Below are 13,871 nucleotides of genomic sequence, written 5' to 3'. Positions count from 1 at the left end.
ACCGATTACCAGACCCCCATAAATCAATAAAACCCGGAAAAAAATGTGTAAATGTTTGTATTGCAAACCTATGCAAACCACACACATACACACACACACGCACGCCCACTCACACCCTTTACAACAATCATTGTGTGATAACATCATATTCAGTTCGGCGCGCAATTTTGAACCAGTCAACAATAGCGGCGTTTAAATTTGTAGCAGTGCGTGCGCTCTGTTATCAGTTGCAGTAGGTCCAAAAATACCGCCAAATCTATTTTTCAAATCGGATTTGGATTTTCTTTTTTCATTATCTCTGACCAAGTCCCGAAATAAACAAACCTTGACTCAATCGGCAAGAGATACCAGTATTTTTATCAAAATAGACGCGAAACTTAATTGGTGCTATGAAGTTTGTTTTTATGAAAAGGTTTATGTACCTATTTTGGACCTAATCGAACGAAACACATTTTGAGTTCGTCAAGTTGAATTTATGAAAACGCAGAAGAGATTTTTCTCAGTGTAGATCGTTTGACAGTTCATGAATATCGCGTTGCACGTTATGACATCCAGATGGCAACAAAATGTTTTCACGAAAATGTTCGAAATTAGCAATCTGCTTGTCTGTGTTTCATTCTTATCAAATGTTTTTAATTTTTTTGCTCCAAATTCCGGAAGCTTTTCCACCATCAACTGTTTACGTAACATTTCAAAGGATTGTCACGCCGCCTCGCTCCGTCTGTGATGTGCCGCGCTAGACCGTTTGGCGACATTCTTCGCGGGTTCCACAGACAAAAAGACGCGGCTCTTATCAGTGAGGTCACCCCGCGAGGTGACAGCACCCAAGAGACAATAAATTAGCCACTGGTAACAAACAAAAAGAGTCACAATCAGTACGGTGCGAAACGTGCGCGCTTAGGCCACACACGCACTCTGGACGTCCCGGGTTCAAGACCCGTCGCTGATAAGCTTGTGTTTTTTTTTGTTTTTTTTTTCGTGCAGACTTTCGAGAGTGTGGGCTCATTCATTTTTATAACTGCGCTAAATTTAGCGCATTGATGGCGGCGGTTGAGGTCAGACTGGGCGTGATTAAATTAAATCAATTATCGACACACGCGGTTTTTTTTTATCGACCCTGTCGGTAAGGTAGGAGGGGGAGGGGGGGAGTTAGGTTAGGTTTGGGGAGCGGGATGCAAATTCCAGGGGCTCTATTTTATTTTAAATTGATTTTTTTATTCGTGGTTGCATTTGTTATTGCGTCTGCCACAGTTTCCGAGCCGGGTAGAAAAATAATTGGATAGAAAAATTTAAAAAAAAATAGCGAGGGGGGGAAGAGAGGGGGGTACAATCAACTATTTTACAACCCCCCCCCACCCCTCTTCTCTCTCTTTTTGCATGGAATTTGTGCAAAATGCGAAACCACAAACAAAAATGCAGGAAAAATAGGGCTTCGTGGGTGAAATATTATAATTTCCGCAAATAAAAAAAAATGTCGCTGAAAACAGGTGAAAAGTTGTGGGTGACGAATGTCATGAAGGTGGAAAAAGAGGGGGGGGGGGGGTTTCCCAACCCAGCCAAGCATCATTCATTATGTGTTAAAAATTAGTGCGGAAAAATGTGAGCATTTTGTGGGATTATTATTATTGTTGTTATTGCGTTATGGGAGGGGGGTCACAAATAATTTGCGGCCACTCACAATCACTAAACTTTTGTGACGAGAGGTGTTGAAAAGTGGGGAGGGAGGGCGAGGGGGTGACAACTAGGGGTGTCCATCGCAACGGAAAAATTGTGCTGCTGCAGTTGGACATGTGCATATTTTTATATTTCAGCATTTTTTGTTTCGATTTGACCCGAGTGTGGTGCTTTTTTCAATTCTCGCTAACGCGATCGGTTTTTATTTGTTGGGTAAAGCATTTTTTTCTGTCTTTGTGGTTTTTCTCTGGCTGGGAGCCCAGAAGGGTGATGGCTCGTTCCATTCATATTTATGGTGATTTAATAATAATAGTAGTAATAAAAATAATCGTCGCACACTGATTAGCCCGGGGTGGATCTCCTATTTATAATTTAACATTCAAATATTTTCATCAACTGAAACAAACAAAAATATATATAAATTATAAAATAACATTGTGTAGTGATTCAAAAAAATCAAAAAAAAATAAAAATTTGAGAATTTTTTCATTTATTAATTTCAAACAAGTCATTTTGAATTATTTCTTTGTTTTAATTTTTCACTGCATTCAAAAGCAAAGGATATTGCTTTCTTAATGACATATAAATTAATTGTGAGAATTGTTCTAATTAAAATTTATTGTCTTAGTTAATTTTTATTCTTCTTTTTTTTCTGTTTCATTTAATTTTCACATATTATTTAAATTTTTAACATCTTCCCTACATAAAAAATCTATGCTGAAAATAGTATTTTTGAACTGTACCAATTTGTCTTTTTTGTACCCCATAGATTTAGAAATCTTTAAAAAGACACATTTTATGAACTTGTAAAAGCTTAACGAATTTTTTACATAAAAAATATCTTGCTAAGTTTACTTTCTTGGATTTTTTTGTAGTTCTTGATATTTTTCTTGCTTTTATAGGTTTTTTTTCTGTTTGGTCTCTTAATGTTTAGATTTTTTATTTCTTTTTTCTTTTTTTTACTTTCTAAAATTTCATGGAAATTGAAATTTTTTTAAATAGTTTTTTAGTCATTCTAATATGTCAGAGATCGCACTTTTCTTTTTAATTTAAATCGATAAAAAGAAACTTCCACTTTTTTTAAATTCCTTAGTTTCTGAATTTTTTTTAAATTTCTTTCTTAATTTTTTTAAATTTCTTTAATTTTAAAAAAAAATCCAATTTCTCAAGTTTTTTTATTTTTCTTGAATTTTTTTAAATTTCTTAATAATTTTTAAAATTTCTCAATAATATCTGAAATTCTTTGAATTTTTAAATAAATTCTTCAATTCCTGAATGATTTTTTAAAATTTCTAAATGTCTGAATGATTTCTAAAATTTTTCAATGATTTCTTAAATTTCACAATGATTTCTTAAATTTTTCAATGCTTTTATTAATTTCTCAATGATTTTTATGATTTCCCAATGATTTCTAAAATTTCTCAATGATTTCTTTGTTCTAAAATTTTTTGAATTTCTTAAATTTCTCAATGATTTCTTAAATTCCTGAACAATTTCTTAAATTTCTGAATGACTTCTAAAATTTTTCAATGATTTTTAAATATTTTAAAATTTCTGAATGATTTTTTAATGTGTTAAACTTTTTAATGATTTCCAAAATTTCTGAATGATTTCTTAAATTTCCTAATAATTTCTTGAATTTTTCAATGATTTCTTTAATTTCTCAATTACATTTTGAATTTCTCAATGTTTTTTTAAATTTCTGAACGATTTCCAAAATTGTCCAATGATTTTTGAATTTCTCAATGATTTCTTTGATTTCTGATTTTCGAAAATTTCTCAATGATTTTTATAAATTTCTTAAATTTCTCAATGATTTCCAAAATTTCCCAATGATTTCTTTGATTTCTATTTTTTTTTGAATTTCTTAACTTTCTCAATGATTTCTTAAATTCCTGAATGATTTCTTAAATTTCTGAATGACTTCTAAAATTTTTCAATGATTTTAATGTTTTTTTAAAATTTCTGAATGATTTTTTATGTTTTAAAATTTTTGAATGATTTCTTAAATTTCTGAACGATTTCTTGAATTTCTGAATGGTTTCTTAAATGTCTTAATATTTTCTTAAATTCCTGAACGTTTTCTTAAATTTCTGAATGACTTCTAAAATTTTTAAATGATTTTAAAATATTTTAAAATTTCTGAATGATTTTTTAACGTTTTAAACTTTTTAATGATTTCTAAAATTTCTGGATGATTTCTTAAATTTCCTAATAATTTCTTGAATTTCTCAATGATTTCTTAAATTTCTCAATGATTTCTTAAATTTCTCAATGATTTCTTAAATTTTGCAATGACTTTTTGAATTTCTCAATGATTTTTTAAATTTGTTAAATTTCTCAATGATTTCCGAAATTTCCCATTGATTTCTAAAATTTATCAATGATTTCTTTGATTTCTTTGAGTTCTTTGATTTCTTTGATTTCTTTGATTTCTTTGATTTCTTTGATTTCTTTGATTTCTTTGATTTCTTTGATTTCTTTGATTTCTTTGATTTCTTTGATTTCTTTGATTTCTTTGATTTCTTTGATTTCTTTGATTTCTTTGATTTCTTTGATTTCTTTGATTTCTTTGATTTCTTTGATTTCTTTGATTTCTTTGATTTCTTTGATTTCTTTGATTTCTTTAATTTCTTTAATTTCTTTGATTTCTTTGATTTCTTTGATTTCTTTGATTTCTTTGATTTCTTTGATTTCTGTGATTTCTTTGATTTCTTTGATTTCTTTGATTTCTTTGATTTCTTTGATTTCTTTGATTTCTTTGATTTCTTTGATTTCTTTGATTTCTTTGATTTCTTTGATTTCTTTGATTTCTTTGATTTCTTTGATTTCTTTGATTTCTTTGATTTCTTTGATTTCTTTGATTTCTTTGATTTCTTTGATTTCTTTGATTTCTTTGATTTCTTTGATTTCTTTGATTTCTTTGATTTCTTTGATTTCTTTGATTTCTTTGATTTCTTTGATTTCTTTGATTTCTTTGATTTCTTTGATTTCTTTGATTTCTTTGATTTCTTTGATTTCTTTGATTTCTTTGATTTCTTTGATTTCTTTGATTTCTTTGATTTCTTTGATTTCTTTGATTTCTTTGATTTCTTTGATTTCTTTGATTTCTTTGATTTCATTGATTTCTTTGATTTATTTGATTTCTTTGATTTCTTTGATTTCTTTGATTTCTTTGATTTCTTTTATTTCTTTGATTTCTTTGATTTCTTTGATTTCTTTGATTTCTTTGATTTCTTTGATTTCTTTGATTTCTTTGATTTCTTTGATTTCTTTGATTTCTTTGATTTCTTTGATTTCTTTGATTTCTTTGATTTCTTTGATTTCTTTGATTTCTTTGATTTCTTTGATTTCTTTGATTTCTTTGATTTCTTTGATTTCTTTGATTTCTTTGATTTCTTTGATTTCTTTGATTTCTTTGATTTCTTTGAATTCTTTGATTTCTTTGATTTCTTTGATTTCTTTGATTTCTTTGATTTCTTCGATTTCTTTGATTTATTTGCTTTCTTTGATTTCTTTGATTTCTTTGATTTCTTTGTTTTTATTTTCTTAGTTTCTGCATTACAAGTTTTTTTTAGGTATTTTTGATTTGTTTTATTTTTCTAGAAAAAAATTACGATTTTTTATTTCTGTTTTTTTTGTTCAATTGATTTTTTTCATGTGGTTTATTTGATTGGCTTGTTTCATTTTTTCATTTGTTTTATTCGTTTCATTTGTTTCATTTTTTCATTTGTTTCATTTGTTTCATTTGTTTCATTTGTTTTATTTGTTTCATTTGTTTCATTTGTTTCATTTGTTTCATTTGTTTCATTTGTTTCATTTGTTTCATTTGTTTCATTTGTTTAATTTGTTTCATTTGTTTCATTTGTTTCATTTGTTTCATTTGTTTCATTTGTTTAATTTGTTTCATTTGTTTCATTTGTTTCATTTGTTTCATTTGTTTCATTTGTTTCATTTGTTTCATTTGTTTCATTTGTTTCATTTGTTTCATTTGTTTCATTTGTTTCATTTGTTTCATTTGTTTCATTTGTTTCATTTGTTTCATTTGTTTCATTTGTTTCATTTGTTTCATTTGTTTCATTTGTTTCATTTGTTTCATTTGTTTCATTTGTTTCATTTGTTTCATTTGTTTCATTTGTTTCATTTATTTCATTTGTTTCATTTGTTCCATTTGTTGTTTCATTTGTTTCATTTGATCAGAACCACCCTACCATTCATTTTTCAAAGCCCATTCCGGATGCATCGAGCCATATCCACCCTACCCACATTTAGAAGCATAGAAGGTGGGGTGAAAAGAGGCAGCAAAGCCACCACATTTTTGTGCGCCCACAACGTGTGTAACATTTAATAATTTTTCCAAATGTAATCACACGCACACACAGGCAAACTCAATCCGATTTTTTTCCCGCCGTGTTTTTCGTTCATGCATATTAATTCTTTTCCCTCCGTCATCACCCAATGCCCCCCCTCGTTCTGACCAGTGCAGAACTGTTGCATTGATGTTTTGCGGTGTGCACTTTTTGTTTTATTTTTTTAGATTTTTTTTTTGAATTCTGTTTCGCTGCGTTTATTATGACGAAACCCAATAATTAGCGCAGAGAGTGGCTAATTTTAATAAATTTTAATATTGTTTGTTGGGGCTCTGGGCTGTGTGTGTGCTTTGTGGTCTGCTTTGATTTTTATTATTTTTTATTTTTGCTCTCGATTTTTTTTTAATTTCAAATTGCATTTAATTGACCAACCGAGTTACAGACCAAACAATCGCACAAATGCACAGCCTGCTGTGTTTTAAAATTGAATAAAAAGGGAAATGAAAATTCCAGCAAACCGGAAATGCACCAACCCAAATCAGATCTGCCGGAATTTTTCATCACAGATTTAATTACAAACTTCACAAAACTAAAGCGTATATTTTTCTCGGTTTTCTCCCCCCAACAGAGATACGGAGCTAAGGCGAGCCGCAATCGGAAGGTTAGTTCTTGCTGCAATAGTTTCAGTTTGAACAATTTTACCTCTTTTTTTTTGCTAACACTTATTTTTATGTTACTCAACTAATCCTCTTTACTAAACCATCCTTCTGTTTTGTTTCGTCTAACCACAATTAACTCACTTTTTTTTTGTTGTTCACAATTTAACACGCTTTATAACCTCTCTTTTTTTTTTGTTGTCTCACCATTAAGCTACTAGCACTTAGTTTTAAGTACACTTTTTCTGTTCAATTTAGTTTAATGTGCGTCCCTAAATTAGGTGTAACACAACGCACGCTACTAACTTTTTTTTTGTTTGACCGTGCAACACTTCTCTGTTATGGTTATTACATTTATGACTTTTCAGAAGTTGAGTAGTTGATATGCTGTCAGTTTTAAGGGAGTTGAAAGAATCATGCACATCATACTCTACTCTACTCAACCAATTTCCCGTGTTGTCAACCTGTCGAACAAACAAAAACACAAAGTGACAGCAACACCCCGTAACACAATACGCAAAGCGTGAGCTTTCGGCGGCACGTGCGTAATCGTAGGTTAGGGATGCGTAAACGCACCCAGTAACCACACCTGATCACTCGGTGGGCCCACCTTAACCTCGCCGCAATTCCGCAGAAACCCTCTTTGCGTGACAACCTTGGGCGCGGTGTCGCATTACCATCAATCTGACATCCCGGTTGCTAGACGCGGGGCTGGTCAAAACGTAAACAAAGCAGCACCAACAAATCCCAGCGCGCTTTTGTTTATGTTTTTGATAAGTGTCTTTCCCCGTAAAAGCTTGCAGACTGGCCGGCAGCGCAGCAGGCCGCGTTCTAACGTGCGTTGACAGCTCGCGTTCGGCGAAACGTCAAAATGATCGCCCGAGGGGCGAGCGCATCTGCTCGACGACGATCGCCAGCAACTGACAGCATTTTTGGCCATTAACATTCAATTAAAAATGTTGAGTTACGACAAGTATCGGCCGTAAATGGCCGCGATATATGCGCGATATAAACTGGCGCGCCGCAAATTAGATGTCAAATTTGACAAACCCTTAAACGGGGCAGTTCTTCGCGCGCCGATTCATAAATTTGGGCCCCGCGGTAAATTTGGTCATTTGCATGAAATAATCGTAAAATAAAATTCAAATTTTTAGTTAAACTGCCGGACACAACAATGTTGAGATATTTCCACAACTCGGGAGAATCGAGTGTGGACGTCGTTGCGAAATATGCAATTTTGTAATGGAAAATAATAATCTTCAGCGTCAATTACATACATGCACTTATTTGCAGTGTGTTTTTAGCTGTCGTCCTTACACAGTCGTCAGAGTGATGTTTTTTCTTTGCATTTTGTTTTGTGTCAAAAAACAACCTGCACTGCTGTTTTTCTCACGTAATATTTAATTTAACCATACGAGGTGAAAGGCTGCCTTCAAGGGGTCCTTCTATTTTGCAACATTGCAAGCGTTGGCTGTCAGATTGACACTGTGTGACTTACAGTGGGTATAAAAATCAGTGTCTTCCCCCTCGGCAAACACCGAAATAAAAAAAAAACTGACAGCATCATGTTTTGATTCGATTTTTGTTGACCTAAGCCAATTTGACAGATCAAAACGCATTTTGACGTAAAGCTCCGCAAAATCTGAAAATTTTGGGTTGATTCTGAACGATCTTTAGTGTTGACAGCTGTCATTTGTTATCAATCAACAAACTTCTCCAAAAATCAAGCGTCAATAACTTATAAGCGTCAAAAGGATTGTAAACAATGCTCGAAATTCGATCATTTTTCAATTTAAACAAACGCTGGTGTGCGCACTCAACCGAGTTATCCCGAAGCTTATTACAAATTACCGAAATTAATCATATTATTCGGAAATTGCACACCATCCCGACTGCGCTCCCCTCGGGATAATTTTCAATTCCTCTTTTTTCTTCCCAAAAACCCCAGTACGGAACGCCCCCCGTCCGCGTACACCCAGAAAATTAGTTTTGACAAGTCTGTTAATGCCTGGGCTCCTCGGACGAAACTTTGCAAGTACCTCGTAATCGTCGACTTGGTCCTTATTTTTTTTTTCGCTCGACGTTTTCTCCCCAAGTTACGACGGGCGTCCTGGGCAAAAATATTGACTTTTGATAGCGTACAATTACGGACCCTTTATCGTCCGCTGTTAATCTTGTGTCGGCAACACCTCGACTCCAGCTGACTGTCAATCAGCTGCTGAACGTGAACCATGTGGCCCGGTGACGGACAGTAAACGGCCACCCGGTAATTAGCGGGTTCGATATTGCTGAATGAAAGTTGCGCGTACTCGATATCGATCGAAAATTAGGCAAAACTAGCGGCGTTGCCACCGCAGTTGGCCATGATCTTCCGGCAGTGCACAACTGCACAAAGCCGGAGTTCTAATTGGGACCGTCCGTGAACTCTCGGTTCGGTCGCCAATTTGCGCTTTTTGCAACAAAAACATAAACCTCGTTAGTCGACGCGAAAAAAAACATCAAAATATTTTGATTCCATTACGCTTTGTTCCGCAGTTTCCGTCTCGATCGATAGGTTCGGGCCACGACGCGGCCGCACTTGTCCGAAACTCGTTTGCCGGACTTTGAGTGGGGAACCGCTTACCGCAAATATGACCTTCTGCAACTGCACGGTTGATCGTCAATCTGAACAGCTCGCAGAGCTGGCAACCGTGCCGTACAATTCGAACCTTCTAAACATCAAACGCTAATTTCGCTAATGCTGTCAGTTTCTGCTCCAGCAAAACTGGCACCACTGCGAGTCTCTAGCGCTGCTCAAGAAGAGGCACCTCCTCTCGCCACAAGTGCCCCGAATTCGACAGCGTGGGACTCTGTTGCCGTGTTGGTTTGACCTCTTGAGGCACCCCCCGTTGCTCCTCTGGCCGCGGCTCTAGGAGCCGGCCTGATTGACTTCAAGTGTCTGCAGCTCGTTATCCGCGCCGCTCAAACAGGTTAGACCTTTTTGGCGATTTGAAGTTCGGTTCGTGCCTAATTCACTTTTCAATGACTTCAAGTTCCACTTCTGGGGGTCCGGATACGTTCACATTTCGCGCGATCTGCGTTATCGATGGCGAGTTTCGCGGGAACAGCAGGCCATGGAAAGCCACGAGGGCGCACCGACGGTCGAAGCTCTGCCTAGTTTGACATTTCTCGCGATTCGTGAAATGTCATTCTAGGGGGACGACACTTGTTGAGTAGGTCTTCCCGACAATCAATGCAATTTTGTTGCAAGATTTATCGGGTCGACCCCCTCGCAAAACTGACAGCATGCTACCATAGACTAATTCTTAAGACTAACCAATGCTTTAACATTATGAAATTCTATTCTAACCTCAATCTTTCTTCTCTTTCCAGGTAAGCATCAATCTAGAGTCGTGTAAAAACATCCAAATCTAAGTTCTTTTAAGGTAAATTACTTCCTAGCGTACCGTGTGACAGCCGGTTGTTTTCCGTCGCAGCAAAACAACACCAAAAAAGCATCCGAATTCGCATGTTTTCAACTTCGTAACACAAAAACATGCGTACCAACTCCTCCCTGTGTGTTTGTCACTTGTAACAACAACCCCCAATTGGTGTCATATTTTGTACACACACAAAAAAGTGTCACCATCGACAGAACCCAAGTTCTTTGACCACGCCAGTCAGTCAACGCACCTTCTAAGCTGGTTGACCTTGCGCCAATTTCCGTCGGCCACCTGTCGGCGGCAGTTCCAAGTATTTTGACAGCTGCCGCCGCCAATCAAAGTTGGCGTGGCGGCGGCGGCGCTCATTTGCATCGGTCGCAGAAATTCGAAAAACGAGACTTGGATCAGCTTGCAGTTTGCTGAGGGAGGGGGAATCGTGTGGGCTCCTCCGAAAAAAAGCATTCCGGGGACTAGACGCCGCTCCGCGGCCGCTGGGAACAAACGGGACACCGATTATCATAAAAATTCGATTCGATGACGCGAAGAGAACATGGAGTAGATTGACGGCATGCTGGATTTTAGATGAAATTTGAAAAATAGTTTTCTTGGAACACTGTCAAAATGTGTGGTTTTGCTGGCTAATTTTCAAATTAGAAAAAAATCTAAAATGATTTTTTTTCCTCAAAAAACATCTTCAAAACAATCCACCGTCAAGTTCCCTCACCGCAAACCTCACACCCCCTCGCAAACTTTTTCCCATCGTCAAAAAATGCGAACTTTTTTTCGCTCGCTTCACTCCCAAAATTTGGCGATCCAAGCGCTCCGCTCTTTCCCTCTCCCCATTCCCGCCTTCTTTGATCTGTGTGTGTGTGTGTGTGTGCGTGCATTCGAGCGTGAGGAAGCTCACCCGAAAAAAAATCCATTCGAGCGGGATTCGTACACGCTACGCTCGCCGAAAAAATGCACCGCGCACCAACACCTACAAAATTAGATTCTTTTTTTCGGACGGCGCGCGGTCATCGTAGTCGGCGGCGCGGATGACCGCGCGCGGCGAGGGTGGTCACCAATACAGGCGAAATTCCGGTGAAAAAGTGTGATCTTGGAGCGATTTTTTTTCGCTGTTCAAAAGGGGTTCGCGATTTTTTTTCTTTCGCGTTCGCGAATTTTGTTGATTTCTCTGAGTTCTGGTGTGTGTCGCGCGCGCTCAGACTTTCTTTTTTTGTGAGCTTCGCGAAATGTATTAGTGGAGGTGGTGGCGACGACGACTAGGCACTAATATAGACAAAATGAAAAAAATATCAAAATTGGTTGAATGGCAGATTTGGTCGGCTCTTCGTTTTTTTTTCATTAAGTGGCTTGTAGCTTTTTTTGTGAGGAGGTGTGTGTATTGGTGACGGTTTTTTTTTTTCACTCAGTCATAAAAAAATCGACACATGTTTATTGGAAATTTCATTTCCGTTCTGACAGCTGCGCTGTCAAATTTAGGCATTACGTAATTTGGGGACTCCCTCCTACACCTTGTCAAAACATTGCCATAAAATCTCAAAACTCACTCAAAATTGACGCTATCGCGCGTTCATCGCAGCAATCGCGGCCCAAAATTCGTCCCAAAATAATCCAAGCATTCTTCGCTGGAGCATCGCCGAAGATGCAGAGTTGAAGTCGAACTTGGAGCAGCATACCGCCGCGACATCCAGCGGAAACTCACTCCGTGAGAAGTCCGGAGTCTCGTGTTATCTCTCTGTACTCTTTTTTTTTTTTGTGCCGTGAGTTTCGGAGATAAATTTTCTCCGAGAGATCCAATGTCACCCACGCGATTGGCAATGTTTTCATTGAGGGGGTGACGGAAAATTAACATGTTTTGTTGAAGTGACACTTTTTGACAAACTAAATTTAAAACATTTTTTTTTTTAATTTGTTGAAAATAAAATTTGTAAACCATGAATAAATAGGAATTGATAAAAAGTGTTTAGAAATAAGTATTTTTTAAAAAATTTCTTTATTGATTAATCGTGATTTGACTATTGCTCATTGCAAGAAGGGATTTAATCTTAAATTTTAGCAGGAACTCGACTCCAACACCGGCTTTTCGAAACTTTGACTTTCCTTTTTAGTTGTTGAAAATCAGTCGACTTCTACTCCGACTACTTATCATTAAATTGCTGACTCATACTCCAGCTCTCCAAGAACGCCTGACTCCATGGACTCCACCAACTCCAAAGCCCTGCTTTTTGTACCCACGGCAAACGTCAAAACATACAAAGTTGTTGCCGTTTTCCTGACAATCGAAGCCTAACATTTCAAAAAAGGACGTAACTTTTGTAAACAGGAATGTGTCCCTTTCACTCAAATGACAGTTTACATAAGGTGTGAAAGGGACACACTCTTGTTTACAAAAGTTATGTGCCCCAATGAAATGGCAAGCACGAATTTTTGACATTATTTTTGCTCCTTATCTTTTTGGCCAAAATACGCAAATTTTCCAAAACTTTCCAACCTGACAGCTGTCAGTCAAGCCAAACAACAATATTGAACTGTTCTTGAAATAAGCTTTTTGCAAAATGTTGACAGTCTTTGCAGATTCCTAAATTCTGAAATTAGTCAAGAATGCTCGTAATTACGTCAATTAATTGATTTTTAATTGGCAACAAAAACAAGAATTTCACAGCAAGCTGTCAAAATTGTCATCAATTAATCTGCCTTCAAGTCAACCGGCATACAAACGCCAAAAGTATCAACCCACTATTCCTTCAAAACAGAAAGGGTTGAACGAGGGTTAAGACACTTCTAATGCATTGGGCTTCTGTTGTTTACATTCCTTAAAGAATTTTCAATTTTTTCAAAAATATCAAAACAAGTCGAGTTTATGGCTGTCAGTGAAGCCAAAAATGAAAAAGAAAGTTTTCTTTAAAAAGACAATAATCCTTTTCAAGAACATTCGGATATCATTTACAATCTTATGACAAGCAGGTTGACGTTGAATCGGAAACAGATTTTACATCATTCCTGGAGCAACATTTGAAAAGGGCGCATAAGCATTTTGACAGCTGGAACTATTTGGCAAATTCCAAGACAATAGGCAACTATTTTACCTAACCCGCAGTGTTGACAGGTAGCTGTTGGAGCCAATTATTGACAAGCATTCGAATTTTGTGAAAAAGTTGCCAGAATCATTTGATCGAGGGGCACGCCACTTCTAATGAATTGGGATTTTGATGTTTTTTTAGATTAATCTCTTCTAAATGAATATTTATTCAAAATTGCAAATATTTTCCATAACAAAACAAGTTGATAACTGCCAAGCCCCATTATTGTTTGTATTTTTTCAACATTAAACTTGTAACTAGGGTGTTGACACATAGACAATTTGAAGTCAGTCTGGAGTTATTGTAATTTCTTCAACTAACTCATGTAAGATTGTAATTATTATGATATCTGCATATTTTTACAGAATCATCGACTCGGTTTTGTGCACTGAGCTGTCAAATTGTTGATCAATATGATAATGTTTACCGGAATACAGATATCAAGGGTGTCAACCCCCTAGTCTCTTGAGGACAAGGCGAAAGGCTTGAACGAGGGATAAGACACTTCTAATTAATTTAGGTATTGCTGATTATTTTCTGTTCAATTAATTTATTCTTTCAAATTTTGTCTTGCCGATTTTTTTTAAATTCTCAAAATACGTTCCTCGGGAACGACCCCCTCAACCTGGAGGTAACTCACCCCCGTCAATCTCGTACAATAACAGAGAAAAGCCAACCCACCAAGCCTGCTTCTGCTCCTCTAAAATAACATCACAAACTCAA

The 13,871-nt window shown here is 36.1% G+C and overlaps 2 protein-coding genes across 2 annotated transcripts in view; one reads left to right on the top strand and one right to left on the bottom strand.

Moving 5' to 3' along the window:
• The window catches only part of LOC6048064, a 381,930-nt gene that overhangs the window by 315,821 nt on the left and 52,238 nt on the right, over nucleotides 1-13,871 (bottom strand). The window lies entirely within an intron of this gene.
• Nucleotides 1-13,871, top strand: part of LOC6046833 (zinc finger protein squeeze) — a 49,894-nt gene that overhangs the window by 16,803 nt on the left and 19,220 nt on the right. Inside the window, exon 2 of the mRNA XM_038260019.1 lies at nucleotides 6,613-6,645. Within this exon, the coding sequence (XP_038115947.1) occupies nucleotides 6,613-6,645 (33 nt within the window). The remainder of the gene's footprint in view (nucleotides 1-6,612; nucleotides 6,646-13,871) is intronic.

Source organism: Culex quinquefasciatus, chromosome 3 (assembly GCF_015732765.1).
Source record: "Culex quinquefasciatus strain JHB chromosome 3, VPISU_Cqui_1.0_pri_paternal, whole genome shotgun sequence".
Taxonomy (NCBI): domain Eukaryota; kingdom Metazoa; phylum Arthropoda; class Insecta; order Diptera; family Culicidae; genus Culex; species Culex quinquefasciatus.
Note: the sequence above shows the minus strand (reverse complement) of the source record. Positions and strands in the feature narration are given on the sequence as shown.